Source organism: Primulina eburnea, chromosome 9, assembly GCF_022965805.1.
Source record: "Primulina eburnea isolate SZY01 chromosome 9, ASM2296580v1, whole genome shotgun sequence".
NCBI classification, from domain to species: Eukaryota; Viridiplantae; Streptophyta; class Magnoliopsida; order Lamiales; family Gesneriaceae; genus Primulina; species Primulina eburnea.
The window spans coordinates 14,128,637-14,150,292 of NC_133109.1; the positions used below are offsets into that span (position 1 = coordinate 14,128,637).

General features: G+C 36.2%; 1 protein-coding gene and 1 long non-coding RNA gene across 2 annotated transcripts; both read left to right on the forward strand.

Moving 5' to 3' along the window:
• Positions 1-8,128: 8,128 nt before the first annotated feature.
• Positions 8,129-9,473, forward strand: LOC140841296 (uncharacterized). Its single transcript, XR_012120124.1, has 3 exons — positions 8,129-8,390; positions 8,466-8,488; positions 8,722-9,473. It is a non-coding gene; the product is annotated as an uncharacterized lncRNA (long non-coding RNA).
• An 877-nt stretch (positions 9,474-10,350) lies between these two features.
• On the forward strand, positions 10,351-14,305 carry LOC140840741 (uncharacterized). The gene is made up of 6 exons (XM_073207911.1): positions 10,351-11,194; positions 11,459-11,560; positions 11,823-12,048; positions 12,587-12,794; positions 13,174-13,260; positions 14,015-14,305. Exons 1-6 carry the CDS (start codon positions 10,351-10,353, stop codon positions 14,303-14,305), a joined length of 1,758 nt encoding a protein of 585 aa, XP_073064012.1.
• Positions 14,306-21,656: the final 7,351 nt, after the last annotated feature.

A 21,656-nucleotide genomic window follows, 5' to 3' on the forward strand; every position in this document is an offset into this window, starting at 1 on the left:
TTTTGGACCTTCAGATGAAAGAAAGCACTCTCCGACTCATCATACACTTAAAATAGAAAAACTTTGATCCTTTTTGTCCTATGGTCAAGGATGATTCAGTTGTCATCTCTCAACTTGAGATGGACGCATTGTCACTTGCTATGAGGTCGCTCTAATGCGACGAGATCTCAATCTTCCAGCAATTTCTGAACAGGGAAAGTTCGATTCTCTAATGGAAATACATGAAGATCTGAGCTCTGAACAGTTTCAAGTCATCCCACAAATAAAGATTCCTCATCTACTTCACCTGGTGCAAGCACTAAACCTTCATCACCAGTCCTTACCATAACAGCTCAACCGGCTGATGAAGTAAACACTCTGCCTCATTCTGAAAAATAACGCCAGAAGAAATTCCAAGTACTGAAAAGCAATGCCATCAGATTACTACATCCATTCCATTTGAGTCTCCAACAAAATCTGCCATTTATACATCTGCACAACTGCCTCCACTTCATCTTTCAACTGCTCAAAATGTTTCTCTTGATAAAGCTATCACCTTTCAAGAACAAACAGTCTATCCAACAAGTTCTACCACCAAGGATGATCCAACAGCCCTTTAAGAACTGCTGTTGACCTCTCCCAAGGAAGTGCATACAACCCAGCTAACCAATCCTTTGATGCATGCAAACTCTCCTCCACCAAGTTCTCCGCCAGCAAAATCAGAGGAACCAGATGTCACTGGATCTAAACCGTCTGCTTCTACTGAAAACTTTGATAAAATTATTCAGAGCATTGCGGATGAACTCCTTGAGCCTGAACCATCAAAATATGCTGTTAAGCTATCCTCCTCCTGGTCTCTTTCAAGAACATGTTATTATCTGAAGACGACGTACCTGAAGAACAAGATGCTCTAGAAGAAAGTTGTCAACAGCAGATTCAGACCAGGCTCATCACCATGGATCAATCCATTTTAGCTCTCATTCGCAAACAATTTGATCTCAAGGAGGATTTTCGATCAGTCAAAACTTCTTTCCGCAACGATCTTTCCACCATGGAAACAAGTTTTTCTCTCATGCAAGCAAAACACAACTCTGCTCATCTTGACATCTGCCTTGGTCTATCGGAGCAAATGACTCGTCTTCAGACAAATCTGTTACAACGCTCGATTCCCAAGGTGCTCATCTTACTAAAATCATGGAGTTCCTTATTCATGGTGATGTCAAAAGGAGGGGAAGAGAGCGACAAAGGCAATTAAAGAAGCAGAAATATCTGTTATGAAGGAATTGCATGAGTTGAAAGAAAAGTAAGACAAGGATAAAAGCAGTGGAACAAAGTAAAAGGTCCAAAGAAACACTTGTTGCCCATTTTCTTACAACAGTTGGTTACTTTGTTTATTGTAATTTTATTCACTTAATGAAAGACAATACTTTCGCTCTTATATATCTTCGTCAAAACTATTATGTTTCATAGCCCTACAGCTAGGTTTTGTCATCACCACAAAGTGGGAAATTGTTAAGAAAATATTATTCTCAAGAATTTTGGTGTATGAAAAAAACAAGTCAGCTCGAAAAGAGCTGCGGTTCGTATATGAGATATGCATCAGTTCAAACGCTCGGCTCATCAGCTGGTATATCTTCCTAACAGGCTAAGGCTCAAAGAAGTCTCAACCACTTACTTCAGACCGTTAGCAGATTCAGCTTGGACTTTAATGATTCTCATAACCGGATCATTAAAGAGAACCATTTATTGCTCAAAGACATTCTCTGACCTGCTTAATGCAATTCAAAATATTACACCACTTTGGAGTCAACGTATACATTCATCAGCTCCAAAAATGATCTGCATTATCTTTATCCAAGAAAAGGAAGACAAAGTATAGACTTCATATTCTGATCAAAGAAGACAGTTACCATAAAAGGAACTCCTCAGTTAAAGCGCTTCAGAACATTTCTGAGAAAAAGGAACATTAAATGCTTTTACGAAGATCATTTAATGCTCATAAAGTCGGCAGCGACAAATCTGTTCAGTGGATCAGGTTAACGTTGATGCATCCTTTCTGACCGTTAAGAAGATCGCATATATATGAACGGAGGAGTGTGCTAGCTCGACCACCTCTCTATCTACAAGCTAAAAAATTTCCTTGCTAGTATACACAAAAGATCTCAGAGTGCTATCACAAGCTTACATACTTCATCGCTCTCTCAGCACGCTAAAAACATCATTACATTCTATCTTCTCAGGATCAATTTCGTGCTACTCAAAACAAACTGATTGTTCAAATCAGTAACCTTTTGGTTATTTGATTTAGTATCAGTTTCTGGTGAACTAAGTGTTCTTAAAATCCTGAAGTGTAAAGTGATCACTAAGAGTTCCAAAACAAGCAGTGTGATAAATACTGATTGGAGTGGGCTGTTGCAAAAAGTTTGTAGAGCCAAAGTATTTTACTGGAAACCTTTCTAAGAAGGAAGAAGAGGTGACGTATGAGTATTCATTCTCCGAACATCCATAAAAACCATTGTGTCACTTTACTTATCGCAAGAACTCTCTTTGTTTATAATTTTTTATTAAGTCTGTTACCGTGTTCAAGTTAATATTGGAAATTGTGACCCGTCTTCCACACTAAATAGTGGCTCAAATTTCCAACACGGTCGAAACCAACATTTTACACGAGAAAATTTGAAAGAGTTCATTCTCTCCCTCTAAACTCTTCTCGATCCTAACATAAGCCATTATAAACTCATTTTAAATATTTCATTTTTAAGATGTGGGACAAATGTATCACAGTTTACGTGTCTAATGGATATAAAGATTCAAACACATTCAATGTTACCGTTGGAATCGAAGCATATAAATAGTCGAGTAGATCAGCTGAGAAAGATTTATGAATTTACATAGTTACCGAGTTATCCACAAACTATCATAGAACACACAACAGACTATTATCAGTAACAAGAAGCTCTCGCTTATTAGATTCATTCATAGCTTTCAAGCTATATTTTGAGCTTAAGCACAAATAGTAATTGTTGTAATATTCGATCTTTTAGAGACCAGTTGTGATGAAAAATTACATCAGTTAAGTACTGATAAAATTATAGTGATACTAAGAGTTTCAGTTTTGACAGTGTTAAGTCCAAACTGAAGTGGGTCTGTACAAAATGTTGTATAGGTCAAAGTCTTTTAGTAAATATCATATCCTCGAGATAAAAAGGGTGACGTACGAGCGTTTGAAATCACCGAACATCCACAAATCTTGCGTTCTTTAATTTCAGTTTTATTCTATCTGTCATTCAGTTTATTTCTGCACTTTCATTAGTTAACTGATTGACATTGAAAACAAGATTCTCGAATTCAGTTTACCACTAAAATGATTCATTATATTCCTCGAAAAGTTGTGAAAATTGTTAAGTGTTTATTCAACCTCCCTTCTAAACACTTTATCACACACAACCGATCCTAACATTTCTTATACTATAATTGAAAGTTTCAGAACTGTTGGGTGTAGAGTATCCAACTTGCTTTGCGCATTTTTAACTGACGGTTGGATAGTAACATTATTTAATCAATGGGGCGATCAAAGATTATATGATTTGCAACTAGTGAAGAATGAAGCACTGGAGTGTTTGGACTTTGAATAAGTCGTCGGAAACCTAAAATACACAACAATTTAATTGCTGCTTTCCTATAACAGCTCGATGCTGTTATTTTGTTAATATCAAAACTTAAGGTAAAAAAAATATATTCTAACAACCTCAACCGATTCTAATAAAATCATAATAAAACTAATTATTTGAAAAATAATAATATCAATGTTTTCAGAACCAGATCGGTGATTGAACTCGTCTATATTAAAATAACGGTTTAACCGGATGGTCGTATCAAAAAATGTTATATTATATAAAATAATAATACAATAAATAAATAATTTTTAATTCTAAATATATTAAATGAGTGTATGGATAATAAAAATATAAATTTAACAAAAATTAAAATCTAAACAAACACATACATATAATCAAAATATCATATATTTTCTGATACGACCAAAAAAACTAAATGTTCAAACTTTAAATATATTAAATAATTAAATTCAGAAAAAAATTTAAAAAAGGGTGAAACGGTTTCACCGGTTCAAGCAAGAACAATAAGATAGGTTTTGACAGATTTAACCGGTAAAATGGGTTTTTAGTACTGACCGGACCCGTGACAGTTTCGAGGTTGAACTATGCTGTCCATTTTTTAAAACATTAAAAAAATATTACTTATATATAACATATAACACTATTATGTTATAATTATATACATGCATCACATATGTGATACATAAAATGTTAAGCCCTGGAACAACTTTATATACTTAGTCAAACATGATCTTAATGATATGCTAACCTCCCACTGTAAATAACATATAATTTTTATTTCAATTTATTGCAAAAATAAAATGAAAATAAAAAAACCCAACTAAACGACCAATCCAACTAGAAGCGGCATATGAGGCGATTCAAAATGAGGGGTCTTTCCCAAACTCGAAACACTTCGTGAGATGAATTCAGCTCTCCCGCGAGCTTCACTGAAAGCATTCTCAGATCCGCCTTCATTTTTTTTGGTCAAGTGCCTTGATTGGTACTTGTCATTATTTCAATAATCTTGATTCTTGCACCAATGGCGCGAGTGATATACTGAACGTATTCACATGAAAGGCTTAAATGCAATATGCATGGCTATAAAGTTTCATAATATTTTATAGGTTACAACATCTCACTATATTTTCAAATAGAACACAACCTCTCTTACTACAGGAGAAGAAAATCTCACAAATATTATAGAACTTCACAGTCAAAATGAAGAGAGAAATTGTTTGGGATGATAGAAATGAATGAATAAGGCGCCTACTTACATGATAATTCATCGTGTCTGAACGCATGTTTCAAATTCTAAATTTGCATCCGCATATATTAATTTTTAGTTGTCAACCATAACCCACATCTTGCCACCTACCCTATAAAATTATGATATTTTCTCGCTTGGAGATTTGATTGAGAATCACACACATTTCCACACATCTTTCATCTCTATACATCATTTCAATCTTGTCATTTCCTGCTGCTCAGGTTTCCTCCAGGCCACATGAGGATCTACATGACTTAAACTTATCCGTGTTCACTGACTTGTTCAGAAAATTAGATTCATTGTCTTTTGTGTGAATTTTCTTCATATCCACACTTAATTGTTCTATTACTTCTCTACGAAATGAAATTGAACTCCAATCTTTTTAGTCTTGGAATGGAAGGCTGGATTTCTTGCGACGTGCAAGACACTCTGACTCTCACAAAACAGAAGAACATTTTTTTGTTTGTTCCCGATCTCTTCCAATAATCTTTTAAATCATATTATCTCCTAGCAAGCTTGAGTAGCGGTCATATATTCTGCCTTCGTTGTAGATAACGCCACAACTATTTTCTGTTTTGAAACCTACCTTACTACTCCTTCTACAAGTATAAATACATAATCAGTACTAGATTTTCTCTTATCAGGATCACTTGCATAATCTGAATCGACATAGCTTCTGAGTATAAAATCCGATCATCTATAACATAATGTAGCATTTGAGGTACGCTTAATGTATATAAGGATCCTATTAACAGTATTCCAATGCTCTTGTCTAGGATTAGCCATGTACCGACTAACTGCTCGCACTGCTTGTGCAATGTCCTATCTTGTATAGATCATGGCGAACATCAAACTTCTCAATCTTGATGTATATGGTACTCGATACATTTCCATACTCTCTGCTTTAGTGGTAGGACACATATCGGATGATTACTTGAAGTTAGCAACAAGAGGGGTCAAAATTTTCTTAAAATCTTGCATGTTGAAGTGTTCAAGTCTTTTATCAAATAATTTTTCTGGGAAAGTCAAATATTTATATTATTCTGTCTTGGTAAACTTGCATCCTTAGAATCTTGTTTCCTGGTTCCATGTCCTTCATATCAAATTCACTAGTCAATTGTACCTTCAATTCTTGGACCCGATCTTTATTGGGGCCTGCTACCAACATGTCATACAAATATAGTAGCTAATCATCACGAGACACCTTGAAATATGTACAAGGGTCTGTATTCAGTCTATTATATCCAAGGGTCATGATATGAGATTGAAATATTTTGTACCAACACCTCGGCGCCTATTTGAGACTATATAAAGATTTGTTCAAACTTCAAACCAAGTTCTCACTGACCTTTTTTCCAAAACCTTCTAGCTGGAACATATAGATTTCTTCTTCGATATCTCCTTGAAGAAATGAAGTTTTTAATCTAGATGTTCTAGATGTAGATCAAACACAACACATAATTCCAAAACTATTCTGATTATTGTAAGTCAAACCATAGAAAAAAATATCTTATTGAAGGCAATGGCTTCTTTCTGAGCATGTCATTTTACCACAAATCTAGCATGATAGGGATCCACTTGATTATTGTCATAACGCTTGATCTTTTAGACCCATCTGTTACAAATGTATTTCCTCCCTGGGGGTAGCATAACAAAATCCAAAGTTTTATTCCTTCCTAATACTTCCAATTCTTGTGCATTGCTATCATCCGCAAAGATACACCCGAGCTTTGAGTACGTAGCCTCATGGAAATTCGATGGATCACCATCCTTTGATAATAGAAAATATGCAATATTAATTTCAATGGCAATCCGAAAAGCAACATGGTGATTTTCTCTCTCGAGTTGACTGTTTTACTTTGGAAACCTTGGACTCAACATTTTCTTGTTCCTTGTGCTCCAGTACTACTTCACAAGAAATTTGATCTTCACGTGTCTTATTTTTCACCTGAATTATAGTAGTTTAGGAATTCAATGTACCTTCGTCTCTCTTTAATTTATCTTACTCGAAGATAACATCCTTGCTGATGACAAGATTGTGGATAGTAAGCTCCCACAAACGAAATCTGTTTACTCCATAAACTTAACCCGAGAAGATACATTTTATGGATTTCAAATTCAACTTCGATCTTTCTTGCTCATTGTACAGAACATATACAGGATTTCCAAATGTATGAAAATTATAATAATCAGAAGACTTCCCATTCCACATGTCCATTGGAGTCTTCAGATCAATTGCCTTTGAAGAAGAACGATTGATGATATAACAAGTTGTTTTGACTGCTTCAGTCCAAAATAACTTGGCTAGACCCGGAGTCCTCAACATAGCTCTTGTTATGTCCAACAAGAGTCTGTTCATCCGCTTTGCCACTCTATTCTGTTGAGGTGTGAAAAAAGTTGTGAACTGTCTTTTAATGCCCTCATGTTGAAAAAATACATCAAATTTGTCTCCAATATATTCTATTCCATTGTAAATCCTCAAATACTTGATTTTCTTTTCGGAATCAAGTTCAACCTGCACTTTGAAATCTTTAAAAACCTAGAAAACTTCTGATTTATTCTTGAATCGATACACCCAACATTTCCTAGAGAAAATTATCAATGAACGAGACAAAGCATGTTGCTTTTCTTAGGGATAGAGCCGGTGCTTGCCAAGCATCAGAATGAATAATCACCAATATGCTTTTGCTTTTGGCAGTGGAAGTACCAAATTTTAATATGTTTTGTTTACTTGTAACACATTGCTCACATAAGGGTAGTGTCATTTTTTAAGCCCCGAGAGAAGCTTATATTCTAAGAGAATTTTCAATCTTTGTTCTGACATATGCCCGAACTTTCTATGCTAACACTGTTAATTCTTCTATTAAATCAATCGATGCAAAATGTAGTTACGTCTCTTTGTGTATTTCTCCCAAAAGTACATACATATTTGCAGCAACTTTTCAGATTTCATAACCACGAGTGCGCACTTCACAATTTTCATGATCTCGTTCTCGATACAGATTTTGCACGGATATCATCCAATTGCCTCAAGGACAAAATCTTCGTCAGCTAGCCCCTTTCACATGTCGTACCTCTCGTATGATGCGAACAGTGTCATCAAACATTTTTATTTTGATGATATCAGTCCCAGCAATTTTGTGAGAGCCCAACCAATTTGTAAGCCCAGCCCATTTGTTTTATTAATTAAGTAAATAATATAAAACAATTAAGAAAAAGAAAATAAAAAGGATAAACATTAAGCTCTTTCTCTCTCCCCATATCCATCTCCAGCACCGAAATCTTCATTTTTCTTCTTTCAATTTCGAAGCTTTGGCCTTCGATTCTAGTCGCTCCGGTCGTCGAAAAATTAAATGAAATACATTTTCGGATAGCTCTCGTTGCAAGCTACGCATTGATACCCATTTTGCACAGAAATCTCACGATACTTTTCGAGCCCGTCGAAAACCGTGGCTCATTTTCGCCGGAATTTGTGAGGAAACTCTCGATTTAAGTTTCTTAGAGCTTTACTTCGAAGTCTTGAGGTATTTAGGGTTTCGAAATTTTGGGTGAATAATTCGAATTCAAACAATTGATATATGGTGTATTATTAATTTTAGATGAATTATTGAGTCGATTCGAGGTATTTATCGACTTTTTCAGAATTTAGTTTTCTGAATTTCGAATTTTCAGATTTATAAATTGGGATATGTCGACTTTTGAGCTGTACATGCACTAATCGGACACCGTTAAGATGTTGTGAATCGAAATTATAAGTTCTGGAAATTTAGTGTGAATTTTGGAATTACTTTCGATAAATTCCTTGATTATTTCACAAAGATAGGAATTGATGTGCAATAAATAATTTTGTCACAGGATTGGAGTTTCGAGAAATATTTAAGATATTTTGTGGTAAATTAAAGTTAGTTGAGGTACGTACGAACTGTTTTCATTACGACGTCTATTATGACGTGAGATGACGTTGAGTATTTTGCAATGAGTAGTGACGTGCTTTATGTGCTTCTGACTGTGAATACGTGATTGCATTCATGCATTTATTTGAGTTGATACTATTGGTGCATAGCATTTCGAGCCTTGACTCCTTTGATTTCTACTGATATTGATATTGATCTATCGAGTTGTTGCGTCATCGATGGAGCGGGTGGGTAGGATTAGCACTCCTGATGACTTGCATGAGGGCTGAGCGGGTAGCTCCTGTACCCTCGATGCTACGTGCATGGATGAGTGGTGACTTGATGTTGCGTTGCTACGTTCCTGGAACGGGTGACCACTGTTCTTGTTGCTGATGCGATTTATTTGGACTCCGCTTGGTATCCGTTATCAGTTGTTACCTTTCACGCATTGCATTGCATTATATTGCATTACATTGCATTGCATCACATTTTACTTGATTTTATTTCATGTCAGTTATATTTGTCGTAATATTACTGGTTCGTCGTACTGGGGCCCGACCCCTCATTTATTTTTATGTTGTGGTTGTTTTTTATGCCATAGCAGGTTATCCAGGAGGATTTGATGCGTCTGGTGGAGCGTCAGGTAGTGGTGCCCAGTCGTCGAGTCATGGTTGAGAGTTCCCAGATATATATATATATATATATATATATATATATATAAATATATATATATATATATATATATATATAAAATATGTGTATATATACTATATTATGGAGTCATACATTTACCGGGGAGATGCCCCGTGTAGCTGTACTGTTATTTTTATGATGTTTTGAATTGATAGTTGTGTGTACGAGCCTTGCCGGCTCTACATGTATTTAGTCCTGGCCAGTGCAGATATAGGTTGTGAATTGATGTTATGACTTTATTTCGAGTATCTAAATATTATTTGTGATGTTTTGATTTTTTTGGGATGTCTTATTACGAATAAGTCATGCCGAAATTTTTGTAGGCCCGAAATGGAAAATTTTAATCGCTTTCGCTGTTTACATTAATAAATCCTGGTTGTTTGGTCATTAAATATTAATCCGGAGCACGGCCCCCACAGTTGGTATCAGAGCGTAACTGGGATATACACGAATTAGAGTCTAGGGCACTTGAGTCTAGACACAAATAACATGATTGTGCATGTGTTTGACTATTTGCTCTTATTTGAATTATTGGGTGTGTTTTTCTTGAATTTACCTGCGTTAGAACGACTAGCTGATTAGGCATGTTATGTAGTTTAGAAATTACCTATAACTTTCTTTTACCTGTTATCTGCCTGTGGATTTAATCCTCGTGTCTTGTAGAATGGCACCTGGAAGAAGAGGTAGAAAAAGAAAAGAAATAGCACAAGAATCTGAGGCACAAAATGTTCGATGAATTGCAGATATCATTAGAGGTAGACGTGGTCGACCTCGAGGACAAGTCGCTCAAAACGTTGAAGAAGAAGTGAACTGAGAACCTCCTCGACCTGAAACACCTGGAGCTAGACAGGTAGCGATTGGGCAAGAAGTGGAACAGCAGACACAGAAAGTTGGAGGAATGCAGTTAATAATTTATCAGTTCCAAGAATTACGTCCTCCAAAATTCTTTGGCAACAAGAGCGGAGAAAAAGCAGCAGGCTGGCTGAAAAGTATAAATAATCTATTTAATTTGTTGGAGTATTCTCAAGATATTAGATTGAAGCTTTCCATCTACCAACTTAAAGACCGAGCACAACTCTGGTGGGAAGCTACAGAGGAAGCAATGAAGGACTCTAGTGAAATTGTTACTTGGGATGCATTCCGTGCTCACTTTACCCAAGAATATGCACCACCATCATATTATGCTGCTAAAGAAGAAGAGTTCAATCAGTTGGTGCAGGGCAATAAATCAGTGGTGGAATATGCTTCACAGTTTTATGCTCTTTTGCCCTATGTTCCACACGTTGCTAAGAAAGATCAAGCTAAACTATCACATTTTCTGCACGGGTTTCAGTGGACTGTTCATACTTTGGTAATGACTGGGTCGCCTAATACGTATATTCAAGCAGTGGAAAAGGCGAAGAAAATTGAAGCAAGTTTGCTCAGAGAAGACCCACAGCCAGGTCCATCATCTGTTTCTCAGGGGTCTGGCAGTAGTATGTCAATGCCAGTGGATTTACCTACATATCAGCCTGTACAGTCATACCAACAACCCAAACAGCGGAGGTACAAGGCAAAAGGAAAGCAATTCAAGAAGAAGTCTCAATCCAACTCCTCCAGTTCAGGCAGTGCACGAGGGGGAGGTTCTGTTGGGTCGTCTAACACTGTGCATTGTGCCCGATGTGGTGGACGATATTTTAGTTCCCAATGTGTAGGAGTTCAGGGGTCCTATTACGTCTGTGGTCAAGTTGGGCATTGCCAAAGTATGCCCTAATACTTAAGACAAAAATTTCAGCCACAACAGTCTGGACAGGTTTCCCGAGGACCAGCTTTCAGGACATATGCTCTTGCACAGTCATTTCAGCAGTCCGGTTATCCACCACCTAGAGATCTTCCTCAGCAACAATTTACAGTGCCACAGTAGGCTAGAGTCCATGCATTGACTCAAGACCAGGATCAGGGTGCACCAAGAGGAGTGATTGCAGGTATTTGTTATGTTTTTGACTATACTGCACGCATATTGATAGACACAGGAGCATCTCATTCATTTTTATCTGCTGCATTTTTTGATGAGCATGAGATTGCTACTATTCCGTTGTTGGATACTGTGTCTGTGGCTACTCTTGCCGGTGTATACTTGATGTCTCGTGAGATGGTCCTAAATTGTGTGATTAGATTTGAGGATAATATTATGATAACTAATCTAATCAAGTTAGCTATGTCTGATTTCGACTATATCCTAGGTATGGATATATTGACGAATTATCGAGCTACTGTGGATTATTTCCATGGAGTTGTCAGATTTAGACCGTATTATGGAAGCAAATGGAATTTTTATGATTATGATTCACAGTCTCGAATTCCATTAATATCTGCAATGGAAATGTTCAGGTTGTTGTCAATTGGCAATCAAGGATTTTTTTATCTATGCTCTTGATGCAATACGGGAAGAACGGTTGAAAGTTTTAGACATTCTAGTTTTCAAGGATTTTCTAGATGTATTTCTTGATGAGATTCCAGGCTTTCTGCCTCAAAGGGAAATAGATCTTAGCATTGAATTGATGCCAGGGACAAATCCTATTTCTAGAGCACCATATCGTTTAGCTCCGACAGAATTGTAATAACTCAAAGAGAAACTTCAGGATTTATTGGAAAAATGCTATATCAGACCCAGTATGTCACCTTGGGGAGCTCCAGTATTGTTTGTAAAGAAGAAAGACGGAACGATGAGTCGATTATCGGCAGTTGAACCGGGCTACTGTGAAGAATAAGTATCCTCTCCTGCGTATTGGCGACTTGTTTGATCAGTTGCAGGGTACTTCTGTGTATTCCAAGATTGATCTTCATTCCGGATACCATCAGCTTAGAGTTCGAGAGGAAGATGTTCCTAAGACAGCATTTCGGATACGTTATGGACACTATGAATTCCTAGTCGTGCTTTTTGGTTTGACTAATGCTCCAGCGGTTTTTATGGATCTAATGAATCGTGTATTCCGGGAATTCATAGATAAATTTTTTATCGTTTTCATTGATGATATCTTGATTTATTCCAAGTCACAGAAAGAGCACAAGGAACATTTGAAATTAGTTCTCCAAACACTTAGAGAAGCGCAATTGTATGCCAAATTTTCTAAGTGTGAATTCTGGTTGGACAGAGTTTTATTTTTAGGCCATGTTATATCTGCACAAGGAGTATCTGTTGATCTTAGTAAAGTTGAAGCTGTTATCAATTGGCCTAAACCAACCAATGTGTCTGAGATTCGAAGCTTTTTGGGATTAGCTGGGTGCTATTGGCGTTTCATTGAAGGATTTTCTAGAATAGCTAGGCCTATGATCCAGTTGACACAGAAAGATCGACGTCTTGTATAGACTGCAGAATGTGAGTCTAGCTTTCGGAATTTGAAATAAAATTTGACCACATCTCTAGTGCTAGCTTTGGCTTCAGGCTCAGGTGGATTTGTTGTCTGTACAGATGCTTGTCTAAATGGACAGGGTTGTGTTTTGATGCAACATGGGCGAGTGATTACATATGCATCTCGTCAGTTGAAGCCACATGAGACTCGATATCCAGTTCATGATTTGGAGTTAGCTGCCATTGATATGGCGTCATTATCTATACGGAGAACAATTTGTTATTTATTCTGATAACAAGAGTCTAAAGTATCTTTTCACACAGTCCGAATTGAATATGAGACATCGTCGATGGTTGGAATTACTTAAAGACTTTGATTGTGAGATTCAGTACCAACCAGGTCGAATGAATCAAGTTGCAGATGCTTTGAGCAGAAAGGTTCAACCTAAAATGTTGGCATCTTTGACTATTTCAAAGGTTCATGAGCATTTGAGAACTTCATGATGGACTTATCAGTCTAAGGGCGACTACTTTATTAGTTTCATCTATTCAAGTTGAACCACAGATTGTTTCTGAAATCAAAGCAGCACAGAGAACTGATCCGCATGTTCATAGATTGAAAGAATTGACTCAGACAGGTCAATCAGACAAGTTCAGTGTTGCTTCAGATGGATGTTTGCGCTATAATGGTAGACTTGTGGTTCCGAATTTATTAGAATTAAAAAAAGCTATACTTCGAGAAGCTCATTGTAGTCGACACAGTGTTCATCCTAGAATCAGAAAGATGCATCATATCTTGAAATCTCATTTCTGGTGGGAAGGTATGAAGAAAGAGATTTCTGACTTTGTGGCTAGATTTTTGACGTGCCAACAGGTTAAAGCTGAGAGAATGAGACCTTGTGATATGTTACATAGTCTTGAAGTGCCACAGTGGAATTGGTAGCACATTACTATAGATTTTGTGACACACCTACTTCGTTCTAATCGTGGTTGTGATGCGATTTGGGTGATTGTGGATAGATTGTCTAAATCATCCCATTTTATTCCTTATGATCGTACTTGTACTTATAAGAAAATGTCAAAAATGTACATAGATCATGTAGTAAGATTGTATGGTGTGCCTGTAACCATAGTATCAGATCGTGATCCCAGGTTTGCTTCGAAGTTTTGGGGTAGTTTTCAATCAGCATAGGGTTCAAAGTTGTCAATGAGCACTGCATATCACCCACAGACAGATGGTCAGTCAGAGAGGACCATTCAGACACTCGAGGACATGTTGCGAGCAGTCGTGATGGATTTTAGTGGCGGTTGGCAGGAATCATTGTCACTTGTTGAATTCTCTTACAATAACAGCTTCCAAGCAACCATCGGAATGACACCATTTGAAGCCTTGTACGGTAGAAAGTGTAGATCTTTGATATGCTCGGAAGATGTAGGAGAAAGACATATGTCATTGCCAGAATTTATACAAGAAATGAAAGATAAGGTTGAAATGATAAGGAAAAGAATGAAAGCAGCGTAAAATCGTAAAGCCAACTATGCTAATAAAAGGCGCAGGCCTTTAGAATTTCATGTTGGCGATCAAGTTTTCTTGAAAGTTTCACCATTTCGTGGTACTATGAGATTTGGGCGCAAAGGGAAGCTAGCTCCGCGTTATATTGGTCCACATGAGATTGTTGAGAGGATTGGCACTTTGGCTTATCGTTTAGACTTGCCGCAGAGTTTGTCTACGATACATGATGTGTTTCATGTATCTATGTTACATAAGTACGAGCCAGATCCTTCTCATGTCTTGAGGACTGATGAGGTGGAGTTGGATAGTTCCCTTAGCTATGTTGAGCATCCAGTGCAAATAATTGATCGTAAAGAAAAGCAACTTAGGAATAAGATGATACCACTGGTTATGGTGCAGTGGAGTATACATGGGAGAGAAGAAGCTGCATAGGAATTAGAGGCTAAGATGCGTCAAGAATGGCCTCATTTGTTTGAATATAATAAATTATTCCATGTATTCGGAATTCCCTATGTACTATCAGTGGTAACTATTTATAAACCACTTTTTATAAATGTTGTGTATGCAAGATTTCGAAGACGAAATCTTTTATTAGTAGGAGAGAATGTGAGAGCCCAACCCTTTTGTAAGATCAGTCCATTTGTTTTTTAATTAAGTAAATAATATAAAACAATTAAAAAAAAGAAAAAGGATAAACGTTAAGCTCTTTCTCTCTCCCCGTATCCATCTCCAGCACCGAAATCTTCATTTTTCTTCTTTCAATTTCGAAGCTTTGGCCTTCGATTCTAGTCGCTCCGGTCGTCGAAAAATTAAATGAAATACATTTTCGGATAGCTCTCGTTGCAAGCTACGCATTGATACCCATTTTGCACAGAAATCTCACGATACTTTTCGAGCCCGTCGGAAACCGCCGCTCGTTTTGCCAGAATTTGTGAGGAAACTCTCGGTTTAAGTTTCCTAGAGCTTTACTTCAAAGCCTTGAGGTATTTAGGGTTTCAAAATTTTGGGTATTTTGAATAATTCGATTTCCAACAATTGATATATGTTGTATTATTGATTGTAGGTGAATTATTGAGTCGATTTGAGGTATTTATCGACTTTTTCAGAATTTAGTTTGATGAATTTCGAATTTTCAGATTTATAAATTGGGATATTTCAACTTTTGAGATGTACATGCGCTAGTCGGAAACATGTTGTGAATTGAAATTATAAGTTCTGGAAATTTAGTGTGAATTTTGGAATTACTTTCGATAAATTCCTTGATTATTTCACTAAGATAGGAATTGATGTGCAATAAATACTGTTGCCACAAGATTGAAGTTTCGAGAAATATTTAAGATATTTTGTGGTAAATTAAAGTCAGTTGAGGTACATACGAACTGTTTTCATTACGACATCTATTATGACGTGAGATGACGTTGAGTATTTTGCAATGAGTAGTGACGTGCTTTATGTGCTTCTGACTGTGAATACGTGATTGCATTCATGCATTTATTTGAGTTGATACTATTGGTGCATAGCATTTCGAGCCTTGAATCCTTTGATTTCTACTGATATTGATATTGATCTATCGAGTTGTTGCGTCATCGATGGAGCGGGTGGGTAGGATTAGCACTCCTGATGACTTGCATGAGGGCTGAGCGGGTAGTTCCTGTACCCTCGATGCTACGTGCATGGATGAGTGGCGACTTGATGTTGCGTTGCTACGTTCCTGGCACGGGTGACCACTGTTCTTGTTGCTGATGCAATTCATTTGGACTCTGCTAGGTATCCATTATTATTTGTTACCTTTCACGTATTGCATTACATCGCATCGCATCGCATTTTACTTGATTTTATTTCATGTCAGTTATATTTGTCGTAATATTACCTGGTTCTTTGTACTGGGGCCCGAGCCCCTCGTTTCTTTTTATGTTGTGGTTGTTTTTGATGCCATAGCAGGTTATCCAGGAGGATTTGACGCGTCTGGTGGAGCGTCAGGTAGTGGTGCCCTGTCGTCGAGTCATTGTTGAGAGTCCCAGATATATATATTATATATATATATATATATATATATATATATATATGTATGTATATATATACATACACTATATTATGGAGTCATACATTTACCGGGGAGATGTCCCATGTAGCTGTACTGTTATTTTTACGATGTTTTGAATTGATAGTTGTGTGAATGAGCCTTGTCGTCTCTACATGTGTTTAGTCCTGGCCAGTGCGGCTATAGGTTGTGAATTGATGTTATGACTTTATTTCGAGTATATATATATTATTTGTGATGTTTTGATTTTTTTTGGATGTCCTAATACGAATATGTAATGCCGAAATTTCTGTAGGCCCGGAATGGAAAATTTTAATCGCTTTCGCTGTTTACATTAATAAATCCTGGTTGTTTGGTTACTATTAATCAGGAGCATGGGCCCCCACAGATTTTATATGCATGATCATTTCTCATGAATACAGATCCTCCTAAGATTGGTTCATACTGATCGAATTATTCTCTCCGAGACGTTATGTGCCGCATCCCACCTGAATCCATAATCCTTTTGTTACAAAATTTTTGTCTGCCTTCTGCAACTATTTCTGCTTCGCTAATAATATTTCACCATTATCTGAAGTACTGGCCCCATTTCCTTGATAACTATATTCTCGAACTCGTACACACTTTCGTGAAGTGCCCTTTATCACCACATTTAAGGCAATAAATATTTTTCTTCTTACTTCTCAACTTTGATCTACCTCGCCTTTGGCTCCCACTGGAGTCACGATCCAAAAATCTCCTTATCATAATTACTAAAGCTCCTGCCTTCTTCAAAGTTACCAAAATATCTTCCTTATTCTTGTGTCAAATTTCTACTCGGTCAAGATAGTCAAAGTTTAAAAAGTCTGTTACGATGTTGTCGGTTAAATTTATGATACGTTGGTCATATGAATCTGGTAGACTTTGAAGTAGAAGTTCTGCACGTTCTTTTTACTCTATGTGAGTTGGGAAAATAGAGTATTTAGAGTGTTGATATGATTGGTCATTGATGAGGATTTTGTCATCCGAAAATTATAAAGCCTTCTTTTAGGAAAATATTATTGCGTTGTGACTTGAATTCGTACATCTTTGTAAGAGTATACAAGATAAATTTTGCCGTCTTTTTTTCAGATATATTTGACAGTACTTTGTCTGTTATGTCCAAGTATAAATTGACAATAATATTATCATTCATCTCATTCCACTAACAACACAATCATTCGTCTCATTCCACTATTTTCCATCATTTGTCATTTCCTTTTGTACGTCTATCTCCAATACTCGTCAAACAATTCTCTTTTCTTAAAATTGCTTATATCTTTATTTTTCATAGCGTAAAATTGCTCTCATTGAATTTTGTTATATGGTACTTCCCACCATTATGTACAATAATTTAGCAGGACTAAGCTAAATATTCTCGTCTTAATAAAAAATCTTAAAAAAATTTTGATGTGGAAATCAGTCTAGGCTGTAACCACAAAGCATATTCAGAATTTTAAAAAATTTTAAACCAAGATTTTGATACTACTTGTTGGTCCAAAGTGCGACATCTAGAGATATAAATATGAAAATAAAGAATAAAATATGACACCAAGATTTACGTGGAAAACCCTTAAAAAATTATCAGGAACAATGAGCAAGAATGAAAAATTTTCAACATAATATTTTGTAAATTACAACCTCTCATTGTGTTTCAAAAAATAACACACTCTCTTAATTAATACATAAAAATAAAACATCTCACAAAAATTATACCTAGTACTTGATTGATTCTAAAAGAAATGAAGTTGAATAAAGGAAATCTCATTCTGATTCTAACTAAATAGAATTTAATATTTAAAGGGGGCAAGGTAAATTAATTATAATCTGTCACTTCGGATAATATAACTTACCCTTAGCCTTCAAAATCATCAAAAGAATCAAACTACAGTAATATTTTCACTAATTTCCTAATTTTCTCTCATCGTATGTTAGAAATGGTTCGGTTGTAGGTCACATATTCTGTCAGGCCTCATTATCGATATTTGACCGCAATAAAACCGAGATAAACAAAATCTTGGAGCACACAGATTATTGAATCCCATTGTGTAAAACGTTATGCGCCATCGAACTAAGCGATATGAATTGATTGTGAAACTGACCCCTTTTTTTTTTCTGTTAGTGCCATTTCTACTTGAGTAATTTTCAAGAATCTTATGTTCTATGACGATTAATTTCGCAAGTAGAAGTCGTTTTGAAAGTGACGGAAATGTTAAAAATCATCATCAGCTTCTAAGAAAGTTAAGGTGTTCAACACTTGAGCCGAAAGGTATGGCTTCACGAGTGCATTTCTTCAAATCCTTTTCTCTTGAACAATAACTGTCAAATAGATTTTGCATCTGAAAACTACTAATCTTGAATAACAGTCAAATATATCAGTTAATTTTATTAACTTTTTCGTCTTGTCCCTTGCACTTCTAATCTCAAGATGATTGTTTCTCATTAGTGAATCAATTATATTGTAGAGAATTATACATACTGTAGTTGCCGATAAACTGTGTAATATATTATTGAAAAGTTGATTAAATTCAAGAAAATAACTATTTCTCCAACCAAAGTATTGAAATGTATGAATAGATAAGAAGGCAAAGTAAAGGTGTTATATTCCATCAGAGTTAGTATAAAAACCCTCTCAAAGGAATGTATCCATATGACAACAAGAATTACATCCTTGTCTTTACCTACTATCCCCATAAATTTTAAAAGTAAGTTATACTCAAAGGGTCATCAATTCATTATTAATAAATAACAAGTTATTTAATAATGTACAGTTGCTAAGCTTTCTTGAATTCTATCGACCTTTTCACTTGATACTCAATAAAAGAATCAAACTCTTAATATATAAACATTTTTAGTGGCATCTTGTCGTGGTTTCGTCAACAAAACAAGCTTCCAGGAAACTGAATATGATAATAACAAATGCATTTAATTAGGTGTAGTATATACATTAATCCTTCATGATAAACTTACTACTAATAATCTGAATGGTTCGTCTGTTAGCTTTCGAATGTGAAAGGAATATTGTATTCCGTAGTCATTTAAGATATTATTTCAATTTTGCACTTCTAGACTAATTTAATGGATTTGTTTTCCAAGATATACTGAATCCTATTATTAGGAATGATTTAATTAAGTTGGAAACCTATCTATAAGATATACGGTATTTACTTTGAATTAGAGTTTCATTCCTATTAAACTGATCTAGTTTCCTTGTTTATTGGTAGGAAGGATCTATGAAGATCTAGGTCAAAGAGGGACTATAAAAGAAAAGTGGGTCAATCATAAAAGGTGCGCGCGTAAAGAAAATTGCTGGAATATACAGGGACGGCTGCAGGAGCTTTGCTAAAGAATTTTTCTCAGTTTCGTGAAGATTCGCATACTAAGCAAGGGTGGTCCGTCTATCGAGTGAACGTGTTCCCAATTGGTGTTGCCAACACTTGAAGAACAACACTGATGCAGAGTGTTGATCGAAGAGTGGATTCATTTGACTTTTAAGCAATACGTGTTTGTTTTATACATCTAGATTTGAGTTGTGTTTTTGTATGCATATTTCAATTCCTTGGAGTGTCAAAGAATTTAGCTTTGGTTCTTTCACTAGTTGTGTTTGAGGTGTGAACAATTTACATAAGTTTTTCTAGTGAAATTTTTTCCATGAGGCGTTGCACAAGTCTTTGTTCTTGTGCATAATTTAATCCAAGTATTTATCTGGTAAAATTATATATGTGATTAAATAATAAATTTTCGCTGTTGTGTTGTGTGCAGTGATGACAACACCGAGCACAACACCCAATTCTAATATACTAGTTTTTAATATTTATTTCCTGTTACTTTATGCACAATAATTCTTTCAAGTGGTATCAGAGTCATCACTTGATACACTAAGTGATTGATTCTGGTTTATTTCTGTCTTTACAGGAAATACATTGATTGCATAATGGAGCCACTAGGATCTAACACTGCTTTTAGACCACCAATATTAGATGGTTCGAACTATGCTCTCTGGAAAGTCAAGATGAGGATGTACATCAAATCCATCGAAGAAAGGGCTTGGCAACGAGTCTTAGATGGTTGGTCTCCTCCTAGGATAGTTGATGGTGATGGAGATATCAGAAATAAACCAGAGAGTTCCTTGTGTAATGATGAAGTTCAAACCTCGAACTTCAACTCAAAGGCGCTCAATGCTATATTCACCTCTGTTGATGTCAATATGTTCAGTCTCATCACCAACTGCATTTCTGCCAAAGAATCTTGGGATATTCTCCAAAAGCACTGCGAAGGATCTGAAAGTGTTCGGAGAACAAAACTCAGGATGTTGACCTCTAAATTTGAATGCTTAAGGATGGAGGAGAACGAGACTATTGTGGAATATGATCGGAGATTGCGTGACATTGCAAATGAGGCCTTTAGTCTCGGTGATCCTATGTCAAACGAAAGACTTGTTAGCAAGGTCCTGAGATCCCTTCCTGAGCGTTTTAATATCAAAATCTGTGTTATTGATGAATCCAAGGACACCTCTACACTCAACTTGGAAGATCTAATTAGCTCTCTCAGAAAATTTGAGATGAATCTAGACCTACATAAAATAAATACTAGGAAGGCTGTTGCTTTTAAAAACCACTGATGATTCTGTAAATAGCCTAATTCAAGAGGCAAATGACTCGGATCTTGGTGAGGAATCAATCTCCTTAATCACAAAGAAGTTCGGCGACTACCTAAAAAGAATGAGAGATAAGAAGAAGATTGTGCCAACATCAAGACCACAATTTGTTCCTTTTGAAAGAAATAAAACAACAGCACCGACTCAATTAAATTCCAGATTCAGAACCAATTCATCAGGTCGACCAAAAGCAACGAAACATGATTCAGTCCAATGTCGAGAATGCTCTGGATTTGGGCACTATGCAAATGAGTGTGCAAATTGACTTCGCATAAATAAAAATATGGCAGTCTCCTTGAGTGGCGATGATACAGATGAAGAATGTGACTTGAAGGAAGGAAATGATTGCACCTCTCTATCTGCCATCCAGAAAGATATTTATAAACTGTAAGTCAATCCTTTTTGTGTTGCGACTGGTGTGGCAACACCTCGCCGCAACACCATGTCAAAATTAATGTGCCTCAATGCCAAATCAATAGAGAACACTGATGGTGAAGAACTCCAGTAATCTGACCAAGAAGAACTCACTGTTGAGATCGTGCAGATGATGTACGAAGAACTATTTGGTGATTGGCTCAAGAGGAATGAGTCAAATTCAATACTTTAGAAAGAAAGCACTGATTTAAAGAGTAGTCTGACTCATC

What these genes read in the sequence shown, in the direction of transcription:
- LOC140840741 (XM_073207911.1), top strand. Translation starts at nt 10,351, where the DNA reads ATGCAGTTAATAATTTATCAGTTCCAAGAATTACGTCCTCCAAAATTC. An exon ending in TCAAGTTGGGCATTGCCAAA is followed by an intron (nt 11,195 to 11,458) that starts GTATGCCCTAAT and finishes GCATATTGATAG; the next exon opens with ACACAGGAGCATCTCATTCA. An exon ending in CACAGAAAGATCGACGTCTT is followed by an intron (nt 12,795 to 13,173) that starts GTATAGACTGCA and finishes TGTGAGATTCAG; the next exon opens with TACCAACCAGGTCGAATGAA.